The sequence below is a fragment of the Palaemon carinicauda genome, chromosome 6 (assembly GCF_036898095.1).
Source record: "Palaemon carinicauda isolate YSFRI2023 chromosome 6, ASM3689809v2, whole genome shotgun sequence".
Lineage (NCBI taxonomy): Eukaryota > Metazoa > Arthropoda > Malacostraca > Decapoda > Palaemonidae > Palaemon > Palaemon carinicauda.
Genome location: NC_090730.1, coordinates 151,064,098 through 151,090,467, shown reverse-complemented (window position 1 = coordinate 151,090,467; position 26,370 = coordinate 151,064,098). Strand labels below are relative to the sequence as shown.

Below are 26,370 nucleotides of genomic sequence, written 5' to 3'. Positions count from 1 at the left end.
CTCACAGTCAAAGATTCACTTCTCTGAAGTTTACGCTTTCTTTGTTGATAACGCTCTTTCACCTTACATGGCTCTGGGAGACCTATGATAAGATTCTCGGGACCGAAGCCTGGAGAGATACAGAAGAGTTTTTTGTTTATTTAACCAAAGCAGGACACTCAACTGTTCTATAATCAAAGAAACTGTTTCCCTCACTCTAAAAAGGAGTAAGCAGAGAACTTAGAGACAAAGTATTTGTCATAGGAATTAATACTCATGGGAGGCAACAAGGGTGATAGCTCAATAGAGCACTTCAATGGCGCATCTCATTCAACATTTGGAGAGCTTTGGCCGAAGCAAGCTCAACGGCTGGGATATACAAAACTGGAGATCTGAATCATCTTCAAGAGTAAGCCTCCCTGTTTCCCTAGAGGAAGGTAGTCTGAGCTTTGGACAATTGCTCTAAAGAACTAAGGATGCTGGTCTTCTGTTTACCCTCCGAAGAGTTAACTGAAGAAGAGCCGGAGCGGCGAGTTTCGGTAGTCGGAAGTCAGGATCTCGCTGAGGAAACCGAGGGAGAACGATCCTGCTTGCTCTCTTCTTTTAGCTCTACTGAAATTTTGCCCACTCACTGCATACATCACAAGGTGAATCCAAAGTGCAGTGGTAACCTCTGCACATCGGACACAAAGTGAAAATCAACCTCAATCTTATTCATAAAAGTTCCACTATGACAATCAGGCAGTCCTGGACATGTCTGCACTTTACTTACTTCCTTCACGCTCATACTGCAATGAGAAAAAGAGAATATTATGAAAAAACTGCACAAAACTTCAGATCAGTTGAAGAGTATCGGAAAAAGGTCTGTTCAACACAATGGGCATAATTTGAACGGAAGCACAGAGTGGTGTCAGACCCTGATCACCAACGATACTGGGTGGCAGTTACCAGAACCTCGATGATTGTTATTGGCCGTTACCAGCTGCTGCCAGAATCTTATCCCTACTAAAGGATGAGGGTTTGTATTCATATAGGAACAGATGAATAATAAATACAAAGGTAGGGCATTGGGGGCTCGTCTTCCAGAGGAACCATTCACGTGCCTTTTTCTCTGTGTTAAGGATCCTACCCTGGCAATCCCCAGAGGAGAGGGTATGAAAAGAATTTTTGCTTTTGTTAAATGTCGAAAACTCACGCTTCGTAGATATAAGCAATGTGATCTAGAGGTAAGATTCAACAAAATAATACTGAACACAAAGTAATCATGGAGTGCATAAAAAACTTGGAACACCTGAATTATGCACAAATACTTTTCAACAACCATATTAATATGAATGTGTAAAGATACACCAGCATAGATCAAACCTGTTCATAGCATGTGTTACAGTTGCACTTTCAAAAAAAAAAAAAAAAAAAAAGGCAGGGAAAAAATGTAAAGTATAATTATTAGATATGGAGGTCTAATTAAAAATGAATACTAATGGGCAATTGTAGCATTGATGATCAAAAACCATTTGAGAATTCCCAGTATAATCCTGAACAAATTTAGATAAGATCTGATGTTTACAGATTACATAGGCAAATTAGATTTATAATGAAAGTTGTTAGCACCTACCAATAAGATGATGGTACTACTGCGAGCAGTCACTATTTTCGTTTGAAAGACAGAGGATAAAGTGTGCCTGAGAAAATCAAATGTGACCACAACAGAACTATTGGGGTTTCCATTGAAGATATAACTCCTCTTATATTACTTGTCGACGAAATGACCCACTGCTGTTAAAAAAAACAGCGGAAGATGCAATAAATATTTGCAAGATCACATTTTGATATGAAAACTCACCTTTATCACTAGTCTTTTTGCCTTTCTTCTCCTCAGGAGCTGGTGTATCATCAACCGTCATTCCTTCCTGAAAAATGTAAAAACATAATAAAGTATTAAGATACAGGAGACAAGAAAGGGAACTTTTTTTTATGCTAAAAATAAAATGTTAGCTATTTGAAACAGTAAACTAAATATCGAATATGTTTATGCACTTTCTTACTTATATGCTTTCATTTGTAGCAAAACATATATTTTTAAAAATTTATACTTTCAACAGGTAAGCTCTTCATTATTCTAAGGTTGAGGCTGCCAGATCATCATCATCATTATTACTAATTATATTATTATTATTATTATTATTATTATTATCATTATTATTATTATTACTTCTTAAGTTACAACCTTAGTTGGAAAAGCAGAATGCTAGAAACCCGAGGGCTTCAACAGGGAAAATAGCCCAGTGAGGAAAAGAAATAAGGAAACTACAAAAAAGTAATCAACAATATAAAATATTTTAAGAACACTAACAATATTAAAATGAGTATTTCATATATATATATATATATATATATATATATATATATATATATATATATATATATATATATATATATATATAAAAAGAGGATGAGAAATAAGATCGAATAGTGTGCCCAAGTGTACCCTCAAGCAAGAGAACTCTACCCCAAAACAGTAAAAGACCATAGTACAGAGGCTATGGCACTATCTAAGACCAGAGAACAATGGTTTGATTTTGGAGTGTCCTTCTCCTAGAAGAGCTGCTTACCATAACTAAAGAGTCTCTTCTACCCTTACCAACAGGAAAGTAGCCATTGAACTATTACATTGCAGTAGTTAACCCCTTGAGCGGGGAAAAACTGTTCGGTAATCTCATTGTTGTCAGGTGTATGAGGACAGAAGAGAATATGTAAAGAATAGGCCAGACTATTCGGTGTATATGTAGGCAAATGGAAAATAAACCGTAACCAAGAGAAGGAACCAAAGTAGTACTGTCTGGCCAGTCAAAAGACCTAATAACCTTCTAGCATTAGTAACTCAACGGGTGGCTGGTGCCCTGGCCAACCTACTACCTAAAAATTTGATTTTCCTTAGTAAAATAAATTTTTGAATATACTTACCCGATGATCATGTAGCTGTCAACTCTGTTGCCCGACAGAAATCTAAGGTCGGGATACGCCAGCGATCGCTATACAGGTGGGGGTGTACACAACAGCGCCATCTGTGAGCAGGTACTCAAGTACTTCTTGTCAACAAGAACTCAATTTTCTCCTCGGTCCACTGGTTCTCTATGGGGAGGAAGGGAGGGTCCTTAAATTCATGATCATCGGGTAAGTATATTCAAAAATTTATTTTACTAAGGAAAATGAAATTTTTCAATATTAATCTTACCCGATGATCATGTAGCTGATTCACACCCAGGGTGGTGGGTGGAGACCAGCATACATGTTAACATTAGAAGCTAAGTATCCCGTATTTCATTTTAGCAGTTATTCAAAATAACAAACATAAAATAAATAAGTACCTGGTAAGGAAGTCGACTTGAACCATTACTCTGCCTTTTTAAGTACGTCTTCCTTACTGAGCCTAGCGATCCTCTTAGGATGCTGAGCGACTCCTAGGTGCTGAAGTATGAAGGGCTGCAACCCATACTAAAGGACCTCATCACAACCTCTAATCTAGGCGCTTCTCAAGAAAGAATTTGACCACCCGCCAAATCAACCAGGATGCGGAAGGCTTCTTAGCCTTCCGGACAACCCAAAAATATTTCAAGAGAAAGATTAAAAAGGTTCTGGAATTAGGGAATTGTAGTGGTGGAGCCCCCACCACTACTGCACTCGTTGCTACGAATGGTCCCAGAGTGTAGCAGTTCTCGTAAAGAGACTGGACATTCTTAAGATAAAAGACGCGAACACTGATTAGCTTTTCCAAAAGGTTGCGTCGAATATATTTTGCAGAGATCTATTTTGTTTAAAGGTCACGGAAGTTGTGACAGCTCTAACTTCGTGTGTCCTTACCTTCAGCCAAGCTTGGTCTTCCTCATTCAGAAGGGAATGAGCTTCTCGTATTAACAGTCTGAAAATAATAGGATAAAGAATTCTCTGACATAGGCAAAGATGAATTCTTAACTGAACACCATAAAGCTTCAGACGGGCCTCGTAAAGGTTTTTAAAATAGAACTTAAGAGCTCTTACAGGACATAATACTCTTTCTAGTTCATTTCCAACCATACGATAAGTTTGGAATATCGAACGATATTGGTCAAGGCCGAGAAGGCAGCTCGTGTTTGGCTAGAAAACCAAGATGTAGAACATGTAGCCGTTTCGGATGAAAATCCGATGTTCTTGCTGAAGGCATGAATCTCACTGACTCTATTAGCTGTGGTTAAGCATATCAGGAAAAGTCTTAAAGGTGAGATCTTTCAGGGAGGCTGATTGAAGTGGTTCGAACCTGTCTAACATAAGGAATCTTAGAACCACGTCTAAATTCCAACCAGGTGTAACCAAACGACGCTCCTTCGTGGTCTCAAAAGACTTAAGGAGGTCCTGTAGATCTTTATTGTTGGAAAGATCTAAGCCTCTGTGACGGAAGACTGATGCCAACATGCTTCTGTAACCCTTGAAAGTGGGAGCTGAAAGAGATCGCTCTTTCCTCAGATATAAGAGGAAGTCAGCTAATTGAGTTACAGAGGTACTGGTCGAGGATACGGATACTGACTTGCACCAGTTTCGGAAGATTTCCCACTTCGATTGGTAGGCTCTAAGGGTGGATGTTCTCCTTGCTCTAACAATCGCTCTGGTTGCCTCCTTCGAAAAACCTCTAGTCCTCGAGAGTCTTTCGATACTCTGAAGGCAGTGAGACGAAGAGCGTGGAGGCCTTGGAGTACCTTCTTACGCGTGGCAGACGTAGCAGGTCCACCCTTAGGGGAAGAGTTCTGGGAACGTCTACTAGCCATCGAAGTACCTCGGTAAGTTATTCTCTCGCGGGCCAGAGGGAAGCAACTAGTGTCAACTTTGTCCCATCGTGAGAGGCGAACTTCTGCAGTACCTTGTTGACAATCTAGAACGGAGGGAATGCATATAGATCTAGATGAGACTAATCTAGTAGAAAGGCATCTAAAAGAACCACTGCTGGGTCCGGGATAGGTGAGCAAAGTATTGACAGCCTCTTGGACATCGAGGTTGCGAAGAGATCTATGGTTGGCTGGCCCCAGGTGACCCAAAGTCTCTTGCATACATCTTTGTGGAGGGTCCAATATGTTGGAATTATTGTCCCTTCCTACTGAGACAATCTGCTAAGACATTCAAGTTGCCTTGGAAGAAACTTGTTACTAGTGAAAAGTCTAGACCTGCTGAACAGGAGAGGAGGTCACTTGCGAACTCGCACCATGTCAGAGAGTAGGTCCCTCCTTGCTAGGAGATGAACATCAAAGCAGGGAGTTGTCCGTGTTCACCTCCACTACTTTGCCTTGAAGGAGAGACCTGAAGCTTTTCCAGGTCAGACGTACTGCCAGAAGCTTCTTGCAGGTAAAATGCATTGTCCTTTGACTCGAGTTCCATAATCCCGAGCATTCCCTACCGCCTAAGGTCGCACCCCAGCCTACGTCCGATGCGTCTGAGAAGAGAACGTGGTTGGGAGTCTGAACAGTCAGGGGAAGACCCTATAAAAGGTTGATAAAGTCCTTTCATCAAGTCAGACCAGACTTATCTTCCGGAAACCGGGATCGAGACCGCTTCTAGCGTCTTGTCCTTTTCCAGTGAAGAGCTAGATGAAACCGAAGAGGACGGAGGTGTAGTCTTCCAAGTGACACCAATTGAACCACGGATGACAGTGTCCTAACCAGACTCATCCACAGCCTGACAGGGCCGTGTTCCTTCTTCAGCATCTTCTGGATGGATAGCAGGGCTGGGGGTTGATCGTCTTGTTCAGCCATGTCCTCATCAGAGGGTTCCTCATCCGAAACTGATGAGGAAACGGCAACGGAGTGGGCAACGTCTGACTCGCTGAATCCGGTCGCACTGGTGGATGCGTGACGGAGCCGGACACAAGATCATGGTACTGCTGCACAGTCTGTGAACTGTCAACCATGGGGATGCGAGGAAGTACAGCGACAACCCGAAACTGTCTAGACTGTCTGGGTAGTGCAGACAACCCCTTATCGGGTTGCTGAGGTTGCCGCACTGCGTCACCTCTGCTGGTTGTTGAACGTCTTCCCAGTGACACACTGAACGTCCACAACCACCTCCGAGAGTAGCTTAACGTCAACGTGCGACTGGCAACCCACACTGGGTCGCACCGGTGGAGGAACCATCTCAACTGGCGGACGTGAGTAGGATACCTCAGCGTCAACAGGGCGTACAACCAACCGGTAGGAAGGTCGTTGGCAAGAAGGTTCTTCTCCGTAAAAAATCCTCTATCAAGGACTAAGCTTGGACTGCATGTCTTGCAACAAAGCCCAAGGTCTATGGGAGCAGGTGTGGCAACAGACGGGGTTAGCGACTGAAGCGGAACCATTTACCATCCCTGGAAGCATGTTATGCTTTAATTAAAGTCCATAGGAGGCTAAGCAGCTTAAGGCTCCTCTCCAAATGACAGAGTCCTCAAGGGAATATCAGAAGGAGGGAGAACAGCACTTTCTCATCAACAGGAACCATGTCCGAGAAAAGCTAGGTTATCTCAGTGAGGGTTTCACTGGTGCATAAGCAGCAGACCAGAAGGCAACGTTATGAAACTGCTTGACAGTCTGTGAACTGTCAAAAACTGAACTGTCAACCCCAACAGGTGCGTGAGGACATACAGCACTGGTGTATTAGTAGCACACCAGAAGGCAATGTCATGTAACTGTTAGACAGTCTGTGAGTTGGCAACAACCAAAGCTGTGTGGGGAAGCCTCAACTCCTGACTGACTAGTTTGCTGCGGGCGAGTGGCGGTAACCACAGTGTGTTGCTGAGGCTGACACACCGTGTCAAAACACGGCAGCTTGTGGTAGCTCACGCACGGCAACGGAGAGCTCCGTGTGTCTGTGGGAGTCAGCATGCGTCTGGCAGGGTCGACTGCGCATGGGTGGAGGAGCTCTCACAACAAGAGTGTGGGAGCAGGCAGCCATGCCGGGCACACAACCGCGGCAGGCTGTAGGCCAACGGGTGCATCGTCAACCTTCTCCGCAGTCGGAGTGTGGGACCTGGCAACAACAAAAGCGGAGTGCTGGTGCGTGGGAGGGACTGCCGTGGGTTGCGGAGCATGCCGCATTGTGGCAAAACACGGCAGCTTGACAGCACCTTCCCACTGCTGATGCGGTAGCTCACGCATGTCAACGGAGGGTGCAGCATGAACATGCGTCTGGCAGGGTCGACTGCGCATCGGTGGTGGAGCTCTCACAGGTGGAGTGTGGGAGCAGGCAGCCGCAGTATCTGCTGAGCGCACAACCGTGGCAGGTTGTAGGTTAACAGGTGCAGTGTCAACCTTCTCAGCACGATACTCTTGCATGAAGGAAGCAAGCTGAGACTGCATATCTGCAGCATGGACCACTAGGGTCTATAAAAGACGGCAACAAACGGAGCTACTGTCCGTTGTGACTGAGGGTCTAAAACAGCTGGTGCGGCAACAGACGGAGTTACTGCCTGTTGCGGTACCACCTTGCCTCTCTCGGAAGGTGTGCAGTCGTCGAAGACTGCAGCGAGTCCGAACTGACCCAGTGGCTACACCTAGGCCGTTGGACTTGCGCGGAAGGGACCGACTTGCACTTAAAAGCTGCAAGATTTGGTCCATGGTTTCTGCGAGAAACCTCTTCCGCAGACGAGGAATAAATGGGCTCTCTCGTCTTTGTGTGGGTGGGGTGATCACGTCGGCAACGTGTGTAGATACACTCGAAACCACCGAGGGAAACGTCTGTTCGTCGATCAAGGCCTGTGGAACCCATAAGTCCTTCGACATTACTTCTCCCCTGGGCTTGGGAGCTTGTAAGAGGTATCGGACTAGGTGAACAACTGGCACGAACAGACGAACCCTCGAACGCAACACTGTAACACTTTGCGCATATCACTTTATCACTTTTGATTTTCTGTTTGCACTTATTTCACTGAAATCGAAACTTTAAGTGATTTGTACCTGAAACACGCAATCCTATCCTTCATTAAAAGGTAGTAATTGCGAAAACAGTTTTACAATGCAACAGAAAAACATAATGAAAGATAAAGAATTCAGTGGCTGGAAAAGAGACTAAACACTAGATCAAATAAACTACGTTTAAAATCTCTCACCGCATAAAGCCTGGGAACAAGAATAAAACTCTAGAAACGTTTTACCTTCTTCCCCTATAGCGACTAGGGAGAAGAGTAAAAAACGAGAACAACGTTACCCGCTTGAACGAAACGTTTATTCTCCTCTCTCTCCCTCCGTCTCTATCTCTCTCTCTCTCTCTTGACTTAGAACCTGAGAGATGAGCCCAATTATATATCGTTAAAACATATTATTTGTTAAAGGAAAAAAACTGAAAGGTTTCCCAAATAAAGAGTTCCTTTATTAGAATTAAAACCATTTAAGCTAAGAAAGAATGAACGAAACGCTAGAATCGGTTTACTCTTACTGCAACGTGAAACCGTGAAATACTCTCTCTCTATCGTAACGATAGAGCGCATGTTGAACGTTCTGAACGTCAACAACTGCGGAGACTAAACTAAACGTTAGTTCATCTTTGAAAACAGTACGAGACTATCAAAGAAATTCTTTCAAAAACATTAAAATTAAAAAAGTATAAATTCTTAAAAGGAAATACGATATGACGGGCTCAATGTTAATTAACTTCGGTTCCAAGTAAGGACCGCCTACTATTAGGAAAGGTCGCATATAAACAAACATAAAAATTAATTTTTTATAAGTTTATAATAAATGGAAAGTTAATCGAAGAGGCCTATAAATGGCGGAGAGATATAAAATAAATAGATCTATAACTTGTTAAGCAAAATTACCAAAAACCTAAACACACTTCCGTCTAAGGGAAGGGTCGGTCATTTAAAAGTGAAAGAGAGTCCATACTCTCTTCGTCACCAACACTTCCGTCTAAGGGAAGGGTCGGCCATTTAAAAGTGAAAGAGAGTCCATACTCTCTTCGTCACCATAATTAAATCTATCCAAAACGAGTTCAAGTTTTGAAATGAAGATAAAACCCCTGCATAGCGAAAGCTCAAAACTGGAATAGTGTACTTCACCAAAACGTTGTGAAAACAAATCCAGTTAGGGACGGCGTATTTAGTAGGTCTTGCCTGTGGCACGACAGAGGAAAAATTGAGTTCTTGTTGACAAGAAGTACTTGAGTACCTGCTCACAGATGGCGCTGTTGTGTACACCCCCACCTGTATAGCGATCGCTGGCGTATCCCGACCTTAGATTTCTGTCGGGCAACAGAGTTGACAGCTACATGATCATCGGGTAAGATTAATATTGAAAAATATGACTTTAAATTGTCAAGATGCATTGCTGGGGTACAGTGGGAAGACCATATAAAGAACAGGAAACTAGAGATTTGGTATTGAGAAACTTTTAAAAAGACTAAGAACTCAAAGAATGAAAGGGTCTATACATGTGATGAGAATGGCTGTGGAACAGTTTAGCAGAACAGTAAATATAGAAGTTTCAGATTAAAGACATATGAGAAGGCCCATGAAATTGTGGTAAAAGTTTATAGATGAAAACCTAGTGCTAATGAAAGTTTGGGAAGACAAGTATACAAGATAGAAGAGAATGGAAAGAACACATTTCACGTCCAATAGTAACAGGGAGAGCTGATATAAAAAATATTTTATGTTTATAGTAATACATAAAACTGTATATAAATATATACTGTATACAGTTTTGAGAAAAAGGTTCCAAAGGAATTGGTGAGAGCAAAATTGATCAACTGTATAAGAGTACAGATAATAAATGCAATTACAGTATAAGAAATATAGGGGCAAAATGTAAATTAGTATATCAAGAAAGGTGTATGACAAGATTTTGAATAGAGTAAATCAAAAGACTGAAAGTAACGAGTTGGTATAGACAAAGAGAAGGTTGCATAGAAAAAGTGTTTCTTACAAAACAGATATAAGATGTTTGAAGTAAAACAAAAACAAAAACAAACAAAAGTATGATAAAATCGATTTAGAGGGAATTTGGAGTTAAGAATGTGTAGTATAGATAATACGCTGAGAAGAGCAACAGAACATTTTTATGAGGGAAGCAAAACATGTTATAAAAGGGATTTTGACAAAGGAAAAATCTATTTCTGGGCGAGGGACCTGTGTCACCCAGTGAAATGCTCCTTATAGCACCATTTCTAAGGTATAAAGACTGCTAGATATATATACATACATATACCAAGGCACTTCCCCCAATTTTGGGGGGTAGCCGACATCAACAAAGAAACAAAAACAAAAAAGGGGACCTCTACTCTCTACGTTCCTCCCAGCCTAACAAGGGACTCAACCGAGTTCAGCTGGTACTGCTAGGGTGTCACAGCCCACCCTCCCACATTATCCACCACAGATGAAGCTTCATAATGCTGAATCCCCTACTGCTGCTACCTCCGCGGTCATCTAAGGCATCGGAGGAAGCAGCAGGGCCTACCGGAACTGCGTCACAATCGCTCGCCATTCATTCCTATTTCTAGCACGCTCTCTTGCCTCGCTCACATCTATCCTCCTATCACCCAGAGCTTCCTTCACTCCATCCATCCACCCAAACCTTGGCCTTCCTCTCGTACTTCTCCCATCAACTCTTGCATTCATCACCTTCTTTAGCAGACAGCCATTTTCCATTCTCTCAACATGGCCAAACCACGTCAACACATTCATATCCACTCTAGCTGCTAACTCATTTCTTACACCCGTTCTCACCCTCACCACTTCGTTCCTGCTAGATATACCAGAGAAAAAGTTGTATGGAATGCCAGGAATATACCCAGATCGCTCACCCTTATAGGGTGTCGGTATAGTAACTGGGGCGTGTTAGAACCACTACCAGATGTCCCTTACCTATTAGTCTTCTCCTTCCTCAATATCCCCCGATACTACGAGGTGCCGTTCCACATCTGACTGCTGCCCGCTACTACGGCTACTGCCCCCCCCCCCCCCCCCCCCCCCCACCACCACCACTACCCACACTTCTTTCCTTATTCCTTTTCTAGCACCGTGATATCCACACGCGTTTGTTTTCGTAGCTTCTTGTGATAGTGTTTTCAAAGATGTCTGACGTTTTGGAGATCCCTACTCCCAAGTTAAGTACTGTATTGTAATTATCTGTTTTGATAATTCTAGGTAGCGACACACGTAAAATTAATAATATTGTTAATTTTTGCCTTCCCTCACGGGCATATTCGGCAGCCATATTGGAGTCCCTACCTCCGAGAGCTCCATGTTGTTTACGACTTTCAATTAGTTCCTCATACTAATTGTAGTCTAATTTATTTAGCTCTAGACATCTTATACAGTGTTTTAGCATGGTTATTGAAGTTTATTAACGTTTGAGTATTATTTAGGCTATTTTGGCGTTCTTTTGGTTAGCCTACCAGACCGGGCAGTATGCAGCTTCGGAAGGTAGCCTACACCATGAGCTTCCCCTTCGATATAAGTATTTTATATCTACAACAGAACATTTTTATGAGGGGAGCAAAACATGTTATAAAAGTATGCATGTAGGGGAGTGACTGGTTTATTGTGAAAGGACTGACTGAAATCTGCTCAACATCTTAATGTATGGAGTGATGCAAGAGGTCAGAGGAGGGGGTGAGAATGTAGGTACTGTACAAAGGTTTAAAATAAGAAAATGGGTTATGAATGGAATGTGAAATGGTTAATGTCTTCAAATGATACTGTGTTGATTTGGGACTATAAAGAGAAACTGCAGAAGTTGGTCAGTTTAGAATTGTATGCAAGAGGAGAAATTTGAATGATGTGAGCAGGAGAAATGTAATAAGAGTAAATGGAAATCAAAATATGGAGTAACAAATGCCAATATTGATAATGAAAAAATACAAGTGGATGATTTGTTAAAGTATCGGAAAATAAATATATTGGATGATGGTACGATGAAAGAACAGGTAAATCCCAGAATAAATGCAACATGAAAAGTAAGATGTTGGCAAGACTTTAATTGTTTGTGGAAGCCTAGGTTGGAAGAAAATACTTATCAACTCTGTCAGAGCGTGGAAAGGATTGATGAATCAAATACGAAAAGGAACACGAATGATATATGCAAATGAAATAAAAGTTACAGTTCATGAAATGAGATGTTTTCCAAAGCACATTTGGTATAAGCATAATTGACAGAGAGAAAAGTGGAGAGATGTAGAAGAGGTAGAAAACTTAGCATAGTTAACAGGATGAATCATGGATCAGAGTATTTTGAGGTGATTCGGTTATGTGGAAAGAATAGGAGACAGTAAGTTAAGGTTTTATTTTTATAATTTACCTTCATTCTCGATTCTTTTTCTTCATCTAGCAGTCCAAATTTTTTTAACTGAACAGATTTACCCAAGTTGTACACTGGCACCGAATGGCATCCCCACCCCAATTACTGGGTCATATAGCCCAAATCCCACAAAACTAATCCAATTGGTAGGTGAAAAGTGCACAAACTGACAAGTACTTGGAGGCAAGAAGAAAAGGAAGCATTGAAAAAGTTGGATAGAAGACACGAAAAGTTACTGGAAAGGAGGGGCCCTGATATCCAGAGTCACAGAGTAAGTGCACAATAAGGATGAATAACAGTGTATGTGTCGTTGGATTTGGTGCTCTAATGATGATCATTCTGTGTAGGTGTTAGGGAAGCTGTACTAAACAGGGACTTAAACCATGATTACGAACTTAATAAGAATGAATGTGGCAGTGACTAATGTGTTGTTTTATTTAACGCTTCTCCCTGCTTTGTGATAGGCTACACTGCTGATAGACACACTATCAATTTATGAATTGACTAATATTATGAAAGTTTTCTGCTTAAAGGTTTAATTCACAATTTAGCCATTAAAAGTATGAATATGACAGCAACCAACAATAAATTTATTTGGCATTTTGTTATATGACAATTTAGCCATTAAAAGTATGAATGTGACAGCAACCAATAATAAACTTATTAGACATTTTGTTATATGAATATAGAAATCTATATATAGTCATAGTTGTAAAGAGCTCTAGTATACCCTAAATCACAAAATAAACTAAAGCATGCACTCTGAAATTCAGAGAAACTGTATACTTCATCATGCAATATCAAAATCAAAGGCCAAATGGCAGCAAAACCACTACATCAATCTAGCAAAATACTTCCTTAATACAAACTCACATGTTGCTGTAGAACTTTAAACCATTCATCGGCAATATCTTTATCATCAAACTGTAAAAGAACTTCCGTATCTCGTCCATTTCTTAACCCTAAAACTTGTTGTCGAGATGTCTTTTTGTCATTTGTACGTTCTAAATGACAAATATCATGGAATTCAAACCATTCTGCTTTCTGTAAAGAAAAAGGAAAAATAACAATTTTATTATAAACAAAGGAATTTTACAAAAGCTATAAGACAACACAAAGCAGTCTTACTTCCTTAATTCCTAATTTTCTAACTAGGAGTAGGGTTCATGTTGTATTTTTTCACAAAATTTATTGGAATAAAAGTACAGCACGTTCTTAACATTTGAGAATTCTATTATTTGCAGGAGGCTCAAAATTTCTTAAATTTAATACTGTTGGGTATTTGAGGGATTTATAGTAATATGACATCAATTAAATGGGAGTAATTGCGCCTTAAACGAAAAGTCATAAAAGCTATTACTACACACACGGTAACAGCAACACAGAACAGTCTAATGACAGAAAACAACAAAACCTAAAGTATTAACTGTTATATATAAAGAAGTACAGGGCAGCATACACAATAATATAAAAAAGGAGAGTGCATTAAGGCGACTTTGACCGTTATATACCGTAAGAGAATTTTGAAGAACTTGTACTTTTCTCTACAGGCAATGTTCTGTACTTGCTGTTATGTAACTGTGAATGCTTTCCTATATATGGCATTATAAGACTATGAACACTGTTACTTTTATGGCTTTTCTGTCAAGACTTTAAAATACATATTCTTGTTTATTTACATGAAGAAATAAGGATCTTATTGTGTTCTTATAGGGGGTAGCACATATTTGTGGACTTTTCAAAAACTTAATATTCACTGTTATCTCTGCTACCTACTACACATGAATGCTAAGGGCAAACTGTAATGAATTATAAATATACGTACCTACTGTACATTTATGTACTAAAATGTAAATTTTCTCAAAGTTAATTGTTCAACATTATCTTTTTATTAAATTTTTGTTACCTATTTCAGTTGCATTTTGTTACCCAGATATTAGCAAGAATACCAGATTTCACGAAAAAAAAATATGAGGCCCAAAGATATGTTCAAGGACCAAAATAAATGGCTTGTCATGTCCTGGAATCAACCAAGTTTCCTGGTATTTGCTATTACTATCAACCCCTATTGATAACATGAGACAACGCCTAAAATATATTGCTGGAGAAAAAAAAAAAAAAAAAAAAAAAAACTTGCAATGTTTTCAAAAACTCTAACAAAAATGCATCGAAATAGACACCTGGTCAAGGATGTTCAAATAGATACCTGGTCAAGGATGTTCAAATAGATACCTGGTCAAGGATGTTCAAATAGATACCTGGTCAAGGATGTTTAAATAGACACCTGGTCAAGGATGTTTAAATAGATACCTGGTCAAGGATGTTCAAATAGACACCTGGCCAAACCTATTTTAATTTTCTCTAGTAATTACATAATATATTTATTTATCATATACAAAACCATAATAATTATTATTTTTTTCGATAACAATTATTCACCTTGCACCATTCTTATGTTTATTAATTCATTCATTTAAGATATAATTCAATAATCATTAGCTACTGCAAGTTCTTTTCTTCACTTCCATTCTTTTCATCAGTTAGTCTCACTTTATCACTTATACACATGTATACATTTAGCAGATGAAATGTATTGTAAACATACAGTTGAATTGTTTATAATAAAATGTATATCTATAAGATATCGTGTTTTCATTACTTCTCTATTATTTGTTATTGATTTTGGTTGCATTCCTATAATCAACAAGGGTAGAGTTCTTTCCCAATATGTTTCTAAAATCACTTAAATTTACCGATTGTGCTGTTAGGAAACGGATCACCTATTTGTACAGAACAAAAAATCTGAAAATAAAAAAATAAATGGCACTGCTAATATATCCTAACTTATTAAAACATCTGATACGAAACATTGCACATAGTAAATAAACAATAAAAAACTACTTCCCAATTTTTTTTTAGGTAGCCAACATCAAAAAGAAACGAAGGGTTATTTTTCCTCTTTGTTCCTCCCTGCCTGACAAAGGACACGGACGACTTTAGTTGGTACTGCTAAGGTGCCACAGCCCACACTCCCCATCTTCCATCACAAATGAGGCTTCATGTGCTGACTCCACTACTGCCACTACCTCAGCAGTCACCATAGGTGATCTGAGGTAGCAGCAAAGCCAATAGGAACAGTATCACAATCACTCACCGTTCATTTCTATTCCTAACACGTTCTTTTGTATCTCTCATATGTATCTTCCAGTCACCTAGGGCTTTCGTCACTATATTCCTCCATTCAAAGTTTGGCCTTCTCCCATCAACTGTTACATTCATCATCTTTTTCAGCAGATGACAATTTTCAATCCTTTCTACAGGGTCAAGCCACCTCAACACTTTCATATCCACTTTAGCTGCTAATTCAAATCCTCACACTCATTCTAACTCTTGCTACTTAATTCCTAACCCTATCCAACTGAGACACACCAACCATACTCCTCAGAAACTTCATCTCAAACATTCAATTTCTGTCTCTACATCATTTTCATTCCTCACAACTCTGATTCATAAATCACAGTTGGTACAATCACTTTCACATACAGATCTTTCTTTACATTCATTCCGAATACCCTATTCTCTACCATTCCTTTTATCGTCCCAAACACTTTTCATCCTTCATTCACTCTCCGACATACATCCGCTTCCACTCAATTTGCAGCAACAACAGCACCAAAGTAGTTAAACTGATCTACTTCCTCAAGCAACTCTCCATTCAACATAACATTCAAAGTTAATAATGAGTGCTGAATGTTTATTATCACTTTGATTTTTTATTCTTTCATTATGTTCATGCGTAATATACCATAGGTTTTATGCAGTTTAAAAACTTATTGTCAGTTATCACTTGGACATGTGAATCATTGCCTACTGTTTAGTGTAAATGATAGCCTGAAACATTAGAAATTTCTCTCTTTTTCACAGTTACTAGTAATTACACATGAAGCTCCTTTAAAAAATATTAAGCATACCATGTAAAAAATAGGAATAGATGGCATTTATGGATTGTCTTTGGAAGGTAAAATTAAATGAAATGCTCCATAATTGAAAAATCTGAGACAATATAGAATTTTGCACTTTTTATATTTTTGGACATTGGTGTTTGCATACTTTAGAATTTGCAGAGGTCTTATTAGTTCAAATACAGTATATCTTTAAAGAAAATACAATTTCCTTGTAGCTCTTTCCCAGCGCACTACCTCAACACACTGCCATTGGCACTTTTTGCATAATAGATTTTCTTTTTGGGTTCACTTGCTCTTTATTCATAAATAATGAAACCCAAGAAGGCTAGTGATAGGGATAAGCCAAAAAGAGAAGTTGGGAACTTCAATATAATTGTAAAAAAAAATGCTTGATGTGTGATTTTTGGGAATGAGAAAAAACTGATCTCATTTACAATAATCCTCTGAATCCCGTACGACGTATTCTACGAACGGATATTTTTACTCCGATCACTGATATGAGACATACTCTAATTCCAATATTTTTAATTTTCTTTTATTATTTAAGCCTCCTGTATACATGTATAAAATGTTATTTTCATTAGTAAAATAAATTTTTGAATATACTTACCCGATGATCATGTAGCTGTCAACTCTGTTGCCCGACAGAAATCTACGGTCGGGATACGCCAGCGATCGCTATACAGGTGGGGTTGTACACAACAGCGCCATCTGTGAGTAGGTACTCAAGTACTTCTTGTCAACAAGAACTCAATTTTCTCCTCGGTCCACTGGTTCTCTATGGGGAGGAAGGGCGGGTCCTTAAATTCATGATCATCGGGTAAGTATATTCAAAAATTTATTTTACTAATGAAAATAACATTTTTCAATATTAATCTTACCCGATGATCATGTAGCTGATTCACACCCAGGGTGGTGGGTGGAGACCAGCATACATGTTAACAAAGAAGCTAAGTATCCCGTATCTTATTTTAGCCGTTATTCAAAAATAACAAACATAAAATAAATAAGTACCTGGTAAGGAAGTCGACTTGAACCATTACTCTGCTTTTTTTAAGTACGTCTTCCTTACTGAGCCTAGCGATCCTCTTAGGATGCTGAGCGACTCCTAGGTGCTGAAGTATGAAGGGCTGCAACCCATACTAAAGGACCTCATCACAACCTCTAATCCAGGCGCTTCTCAAGAAAGAATTTGACCACCCGCCAAATCAACCAGGATGCGGAAGGCTTCTTAGCCTTCCGGACAACCCAGAAATATTTCAAGAGAAAGATTAAAAAGGTTCTGGAATTAGGGAATTGTAGTGGTGGAGCCCCCACCACTACTGCACTCGTTGCTACGAATGGTCCCAGAGTGTAGCAGTTCTCGTAAAGAGACTGGACATTCTTAAGATAAAAGACGCGAACACTGATTAGCTTTTCCAAAAGGTTGCGTCGAAAATATTTTGCAGAGATCTATTTTATTAAAAGGTCACGGAAGTTGTGACAGCTCTAACTTCGTGTGTCCTTACCTTCAGCCAAGCTTGGTCTTCCTCATTCAGAAGGGAATGAGCTTCTCGTATTAACAGTCTGAAAATAATAGGATAAAGAATTCTCTGACATAGGCAAAGATGAATTCTTAACTGAACACCATAAAGCTTCAGACGGGCCCCGTAAAGGTTTTAAAATAGAACTTAAGAGCTCTTACAGGACATAATACTCTTTCTAGTTCATTTCCAACCATACGATAAGTTTGGAATAACGAACGATATTGGTCAAGGCCGAGAAGGCAGCTCGTGTTTGGCTAGAAAACCAAGATGTAGAACATGTAGCCGTTTCGGATGAAAATCCGATGTTCTTGCTGAAGGCATGAATCTCACTGACTCTTTTAGCTGTGGTTAAGCATATCAGGAAAAGAGTCTTAAAGGTGAGATCTTTCAGGGAGGCTGATTGAAGTGGTTCGAACCTGTCTAACATAAGGAATCTTAGAACCACGTCTAAATTCCAACCAGGTGTAACCAAACGACGCTCCTTCGTGGTCTCAAAAGACTTAAGGAGGTCCTGTAGATCTTTATTGTTGGAAAGATCTAAGCCTCTGTGACGGAAGACTGATGCCAACATGCTTCTGTAACCCTTGAAAGTGGGAGCTGAAAGAGATCGCTCTTTCCTCAGATATAAGAGGAAGTCAGCTATATGAGTTACAGAGGTACTGGTCGAGGATACGGATACTGACTTGCACCAGTTTAGGAAGATTTCCCACTTCGATTGGTAGACTCTAAGGGTGGATGTTCTCCTTGCTCTAACAATCGCTCTGGTTGCCTCCTTCGAAAAAACCTCTAGTTCTCGAGAGTCTTTCGATACTCTGAAGGCAGTGAGACGAAGAGCGTGGAGGCCTTGGAGTACCTTCTTACGCGTGGCAGACGTAGCAGGTCCACCCTTAGGGGAAGAGTTCTGGGAACGTCTACTAGCCATCGAAGTACCTCGGTAAGTTATTCTCTCGCGGGCCAGAGGGAAGCAACTAGTGTCAACTATGTCCCATCGTGAGAGGCGAACTTCTGCAGTACCTTGTTGATAATCTAGAACGGAGGGAATGCATATAGATCTAGATGAGACTAATCTAGTAGAAAGGCATCTAAAAGAACCACTGCTGGGTCCGGGATAGGTGAGCAAAGTATTGAGAGCCTCTTGGACATCGAGGTTGCGAAGAGATCTATGGTTGGCTGGCCCCAGGTGACCCAAAGTCTCTTGCATACATCTCTGTGGAGGGTCCAATATGTTGGAATTATTGTCCCTTCCTACTGAGACAAACTGCTAAGACATTCAAGTTGCCTTGGAAGAAATTTGTTACTAGTGAAAAGTCTAGACCTGTTGAACAGGAGAGGAGGTCACTAGCGAACTCGCACCATGTCAGAGAGTAGGTCCCTCCTTGCTAGGAGATGAACATCAAAGCAGGGAGTTGTCCGTGTTGACCTCCATTACTTTGTCTTGAAGGAGAGACCTGAAGCTTTTCCAGGTCAGACGTACTGCCAGAAGCTTCTTGCAGTTAAAATGCATTGTCCTTTGACTCGAGTTCCATAATCCCGAGCATTCCCTACCGCCTAAGGTCGCACCCCAGCCTACGTCCGATGCGTCTGAGAAGAGAACGTGGTTGGGGGTCTGAACAGTCAGGGGAAGACCCTATAAAAGGTTGATAAAGTCCTTTCCTCAGGTTAGACCAGACTTATCTTCCGGAAACCGGGATCGAGACCGCTTCTAGCGTCTCGTCCTTTTCCAGTGAAGAGCTAGATGAAACCGAAGAGGACGGAGGTGAAGTCTTCCAAGTGACACCAATTGAACCACGGATGACAGTGTCCTAACCAGACTCATCCACAGCCTGACAGGGCCGTATTCCTTCTTCAGCATCTTCTGGATGGATAGCAGGGCTAGGGATTGATCTTCTTGTTCAGCCATGTCCTCATCAGAGGGTTCCTCATCCGAAACTGATGAGGAAACGGCAACGGAGTGGGCAACGTCTGACTCGCTGAATCCGGTCGCACTGGTGGATGCGTGACGGAGCCGGACACAAGATCATGGTACTGCTGCACAGTCTGTGAACTGTCAACCATGGGGATGCAAGGAAGTACAGCGACAACCCGAAACTGTCTAGACTGTCTGGGTAGTACAGACAACCCCTTATCGGGTTGCTGAGGTTGCCGCACTGCGTCACAACAAGTCACCCTGCTGGTTGTTGAACGTCTTCCCAGTGAAACACTGAACGTCCACAACCACCTCCGAGAGTAGCTTAACGTCAACGTGCGACTGGCAACCCACACTGGGTCGCACCGGTGGAGGAACCATCTCAACTGGCGGACGTGAGTAGGATACCTCAGCGTCAACAGGGCGTACAACCAACCGGTAGGAAGGTCGTTGGCAAGAAGGTTCTTCTCCGTAAAAAATCCTCTATCAAGGACTAAGCTTGGACTGCATGTCTTGCAACAAAGCCCAAGGTCTATGGGAGCAGGTGTGGCAACAGACGGGGTTAGCGACTGAAGCGGAACCATTTACCCTCCCTGGAAGCATGTTATGCTTAAATTAAAGTCCATAGGAGGCTAAGCAGCTTAAGGCTCCTCTCCAAATGACAGAGTCCTCAAGGGAATATCAGAAGGAGGGAGAACAGCACTTTCTCATCTACAGGAACCATATCCGAGAAAAGCTAGGTTCTCTCAGTGAGGGTTTCACTGGTGCAAAAGCAGCAGACCAGAAGGCAACGTTATGAAACTGCTTGACAGTCTGTGAACTGTCAAAAACTGAACTGTCAACCACAACAGGAGCGTGAGGACATACAGCACTGGTGTATAAGTAGCAGACCAGAAGGCAACGTCATGTAACTGTTTGACAGTCTGTGAGATGGCAACAACCAAAGTTGTGTGGGGAAGCCTCAACTCCTGACTGACTAGTTTGCTGCGGGCGAGTGGCGGTAACCACAGTGTGTTGCGGAGGCTGACACACCGTGTCAAAACACGGCAGCTTGTGGTAGCTCACGCACGGCAACGGAGTGCTCTGTGTGTGGGAGTCATCATACATCTGGCAGGGTTGACTGTGCATGGGTGGAGGAGCTCTCACAACAAGAGTGTGAGAGCAGGAAGCCATGCCGGGCGCACAACCGTGGGAGGTGTAGGCCCACGGGTGCATCGTCAACCTTCTCCGCAGTCGGAGAGTGGGAGCTGGCAACAACAAAAGCAGAGTGCTGGAGCGTGGGAGGGGCTGCGGTGGGTTGCGGAGCATGCTGTATGGTATGCGGAGCATGCTGTATGGTATGCGGAGCATGCTGCATGGGTTGCGGAGAAAGCCGCATAGTGCTGGAACCCGGCAGCTCTACAGCACCTTCCCACTGCTGATGCGGAAGCTCACGCATGTCAACGGATGGAGCAGCAAGAACATGCGTCTGGCAGGGTGGACTGCGCATCGGTGGTGGAGCTCTCACAGGTGGAGTGTGGGAGCAGGCAGCCGCAGTATCTGCTGAGCGCACAACCTCGGCGGGTTGTAGGTTAACAGGTGCAGTGTTAACCTTCTCAGCATGATACTCCTGCATGAATGCCGCAAGCTGAGACTGCATAGTCTGCAGCATGGACCACTAGGGTCTATGAAAGACAACAACAAACGGAGATACTGTCCGTTGAGACTGAGGGTCTAAAACAGCTGGTGCGGCAACAGACGGAGTTACTGCCTGTTGCGGTACCACCTTGCCTCTCTTGGGAGGTGTGCAGTCGTCGGATGACTGGAGCGAGTCCGAACTGACCCAGTGGCTACACCTAGGCCGTTGGACTTGCGCGGAAGGGACCGACTTGCACTTAAAAGCTGCAAGATTTGGTCCATGGTTTCTGCGAGAAACCTCTTCCGCAGACGAGGAATAAATGGGCTCTCTCGTCTTTGTGTGGGTGGGGTGATCACGTCGGCAACGTGTGTAGATAAACCCGAAACCACGGAGGGAAACGTCTGTTCGTATATCAAGCCTGTGGAACCCATAAGTCCTTCGACATTACTTCTCCCCTGGGCTTGGGAGCTTGTAAGAGGTATCGGACAAGGTGAACAACTGGCACGAACAAACGAACCCTCGAACGCAACACTGTAACACTTTGCGCATATCACTTTATCACTTTTGATTTTCTGTTTGCACTTATTTCACTGAACTCGAAACTCTAAGTGATTTGTACCTGAAACACGCAATCCTATCCTTCATTAAAAGGTAGTAATTGCGAAAACAGTTTTACAATGTAACAGAAAAACATAATGAAAGATAAAGAATTCAGTGGCTGGAAAAGAGACTAAACACTAGATCAAATAAACTACGTTTAAAATCTCTCACCGCATAAAGCCTGGGAACAAGAATAAAACTCTAGAAACGTTTTACCTTCTTCCCCTATAGCGACTAGGGAGAAGAGTAAAAAACGAGAACAACGTTACCCGCTTGAACGAAACGTTTATCCTCCTCTCTCTCCCTCCGTCTCTATCTCTCTCTCTCTCTCTCTTGACTTAGAACCTGAGAGATGAGCCCAATTATATATCGTTAAAACATATTATTTGTTAAAGGAAAAAAACTGAAAGGTTTCCCAAATAAAAAGTTCCTTTATTAGAATTAAAACTATTTAAGCTAAGAAAGAATGAACGAAACGCTAGAATCGGTTTACTCTTACTGCAACGTGAAACCGTGAAATACTCTCTCTCTATCGTAACGATAGAGCGCATGTTGAACGTTCTGAACGTCAACAACTGCGGAGACTAAACTAAACGTTAGTTCATCTTTGAAAACAGTACGAGACTATCAAAGAAATTCTTTCAAAAACATTAAAATTAAAATAGCATAAATTCTTAACAGGAAATACGATATGACGGGCTCAATGTTAATTAACTTCGGTTCCAAGTAAGGACCGCCTACTATTAGGAAAGGTCGCATATAAACAAACATAAAAATTAATTTTTATAAGTTTATAATAAATGGAAAGTTAATCGAAGAGGCCTATAAATGGCGGAGAGATATAAAATAAATCTATAACTTTGTTAAGCAAAATTACCAAAAACCTAAACACACTTCCGTCTAAGGGAAGGGTCGGTCATTAAAAGTGAAAGAGAGTCTATACTCTCTTCGACACCAACACTTCCGTCTAAGGGAAGGGTCGGCCATTTAAAAGTGAAAGAGAGTCCATACTCTCTTCGTCACCATAATTAAATCTATCCAAAACGAGTTCAAGTTTGAAATGAAGATAAAACCCCTGCATAGCGAAAGCTCAAAACTGGAATAGTGTACTTCACCAAAAAGTTGTGAAAACAAATCCAGTTAGGGACGGCGTATTAGTAGGTCTTGCCGGTGGCACGACAGAGGAAAAATTGAGTTCTTGTTGACAAGAAGTACTTGAGTACCTACTCACAGATGGCGCTGTTGTGTACACCCCCACCTGTATAGCGATCGCTGGCGTATCCCAACCGTAGATTTCTGTCGGGCAACAGAGTTGACAGCTACATGATCATCGGGTAAGATTAATATTGAAAAACTATATATCAATGGAAAATAAATTTATTCACCTGTAAGATAAAGACTTTTATATTCTTAGTGCTGAGTTAAGCAACATATCCCAAAAGGGCCTGGTACTAAAATGAAAAATTTAGTTGCACTGCCATTGGATTAAAAGTGTCAAATTTTATGGGGAAAATTAATTCAAGTGTTCAAACGTATCAATGCTCCAATGGCCTTCTAAAATCAAATTTGATCTATGTGGTTCCCCTGTAAAAATAACAATAAACATTACAATAATAATAAAATGTACATTATAATAATATGGAATTTTGTAAATCTGTAAATAAGGGCCTCTAGTCCAAACTTTCATGGATACAAAGTAAAAATATGCCCATAATCAAACAATTCATACTGTGACTACAAGATTGGTATCTCTCCATGACCTCAAAGAATTGAAAAGGAAGAGAGAAAAGTATTTCAATCTTTTTGTATACTAACCTTATCATCATCCTTTGTCTTACTGAAATGTAAAACACCTGATGCCCCTGATTTGAAAGGTACACGGATATACCTCACATAAGAGTTGGTCCAATTTTTACGACACTTCTTTCCTTCTCGCATTATAAACGTTCGATGTAAGAAGCCTTCTTTTTCAGTATTTGGGGTAAGTTCACTCTGGAAAATAAGGTAAAATATATTCAGTTATAAATAACCTTAGATAAATATATTCACCACAATATATAGCTTTACTGTACAGTATTAGCAAGACTGATTTCACTATGACCTAACTAATAGATGACAATTGGGTAAGTGAACTAAGTACAGTCACCTATCACTTTGTGCATATTCTAAGTTCACGGTTTCGATTATTCACATACTAAGATCAACTAATTTTGGTTATTTGTGAACTCTGTTATGACTGGTGTGCACTACAACATTCTGGGTCCCTCGCCTATTCTATCCTTTTAACATCTATCATTGTACTATATACTGTACTGTATATTGTTGTAATACAGTAACATGGTACTATTGTTATTATTATTACAAGTTAGGCAATAACCCTAGTTGGAAAAGCAAGATGCAATGCTAAAAGGCTCCAACAGTGAAAAAATAGCCCAGTGAGGAAAGGAAACAAGGAAATAAATAGAGAAGAATAAACAATCAAAATAAAATATATCAAGAAAAGAAACAACATTAAATTAAATCCTTAACATACAACTATAAAAACTTCAAAAAACAAGAGGAAGAGAAATGAGATAAAACAGCATGCCCGAGTGTACTGCCAAGCAAGAGAATTTTAATCCAAGATAGTGGAAGGTCATAGAACAGCTAAAAAGTTATTGAGTCCTTTGACTGACCAGGAGTAGGGGATAGAGCATGTTATTCACTTTTTCAGGGTTAAAGTGCTCTATGATCTCCAAGGACTTTCCTATGAAAGGCTACAACAGGGAATTCAATAAGACATGAATAAAGAGGAAATATTTACTTCCCTGCTCTTGGACCACTGCATCAATGTGAAAAGCAAGGATTCAGTGTGTATAAGGGAGACCCTAGAATTCGGGCATATTAGAACTAGTCACTGGACTTTAGTTGCTCAAATTTGAGCGCTATGAGTGAGGTCATTACAGTACTATGTCATCTGCCTCATAGAAAGGAACCAGCATCCCAGTTGACTGCCTGGCTACAAGCGTATCAACAAGCGTCCAATCTCCATCAAGATTTGTGTCGTGATATCTGTAACATAATTTGAGGATGAAACTCTCCCTTGTTCAATCTAAGCATACTGTACAGTATACTGTATCTTAAACAGATGTGGGACTCATACCTTCCCTTCCAGGACTTTTCTCATTACTGTACCAATTATAACATGACCGGTCTTCAAGAACATAATTGCCCACTGGCTATGTCAGGCTCTAAGTTGAAGATAAAAGGCTCATTTCTACTTCACAAGCATTTGGTCGCTTTTCCATTGAAACCGACTGTCAAACTGGTAGTACTTTACTAAGAGTAATTCCTGTGTTGCTTCTTCCTTATCTAACTATTCCTTGTATTATCTGTGCCTCTGTTTTCAGGTGCAATTCTCTTAGGTATTAGAATTCACTCTCCAAGTGATCGAGAACGTTCTGTGTCTTCAGATCTTTGCCTCTATTAAGTACAAGTCAATATCTTTACATCTTTTCTTCTTGAAAAGATGTCTTCTCGGCTCCAGACCTTGAACCTCCTGGATAATATGAAATTACTTCCGATCACATTTACTTTCATTCCTCATTTCCATATCATAGACACTAAAGTGGGGGGACCTATGCATTCATCTTCATGCCTAAATTGCAATTCAGGTAACTACATTCTTTTCATTCCACTCTTATTAGATCAACAATTTGAGGGAGGATGCATAGCATTATAGTTACAAGGCATGCTCTGTGGGGATATTTCAATTTCTAATATAGCTGGTTGATGTCACCAGGATTTTATATACAGAAACAAGACAACTACAGTATTTGTTAATGAGTTTATAATGTCTGTCATAAAAAAATTATCATTCATTATCAAAATAACTAAATCTTGAAAACTAAAAAAAAAAATACTGTTTATTTACAAACAAGGGCTACAATGTTAGAATAAAGAAAAAAAAAAAAACTTACCAGGTTCTCACCCAAAAGTGAGATTCTACGGTTTTCAGGTGACAAGGGTCTATTGCAGGCTTCCCTTCCATCCAATGAATCATCAATATCCTCATGCTATAAAAGTAAAAACAATAATCATCAATTACAAAATGGACTACAGATTCTTAAATACAAGAGGAACACAATTCTATGCACAAATTATTTCCTTGAAATACTGTAGTAATAAGTATATTGAAAATTTGATGACTTACAGTACAGTACTGTAATCAAATTCCAAAGTAGAAAGTGAGAAAGGACAAGTAGTCTGGTAATGCTAAGCATTAAGTTCCATAAAATATTGCATTTGCAAATCTGTCACAATTTTTCTTTATAAAAGATGAAAATAATTTTTGCCTCTCAATCACATTTTTTGGGGGAATTCAGTCAGTTCTAGGATGTACAGGTGTAGACTGAATCATGAATCCTCATGTTACAGAAAAATAGTTTTACTTGATCTGAGCTAAAAATCATCTTGAATTTGTTTAGACAATGTCCATGGCTGAATT

The 26,370-nt window shown here is 40.5% G+C and overlaps 1 protein-coding gene across 1 annotated transcript in view; it reads right to left on the bottom strand.

Moving 5' to 3' along the window:
• The window catches only part of LOC137642731 (uncharacterized), a 154,502-nt gene that overhangs the window by 50,441 nt on the left and 77,691 nt on the right, over positions 1-26,370 (bottom strand). The window contains exons 7-10 of the mRNA XM_068375557.1: positions 25,844-25,939; positions 23,700-23,876; positions 13,143-13,313; positions 1,823-1,889 (exon numbers count right to left, since the gene is read on the bottom strand). Of these exons, the coding sequence (XP_068231658.1) occupies positions 1,823-1,889; positions 13,143-13,313; positions 23,700-23,876; positions 25,844-25,939 (511 nt within the window). The remainder of the gene's footprint in view (positions 1-1,822; positions 1,890-13,142; positions 13,314-23,699; positions 23,877-25,843; positions 25,940-26,370) is intronic.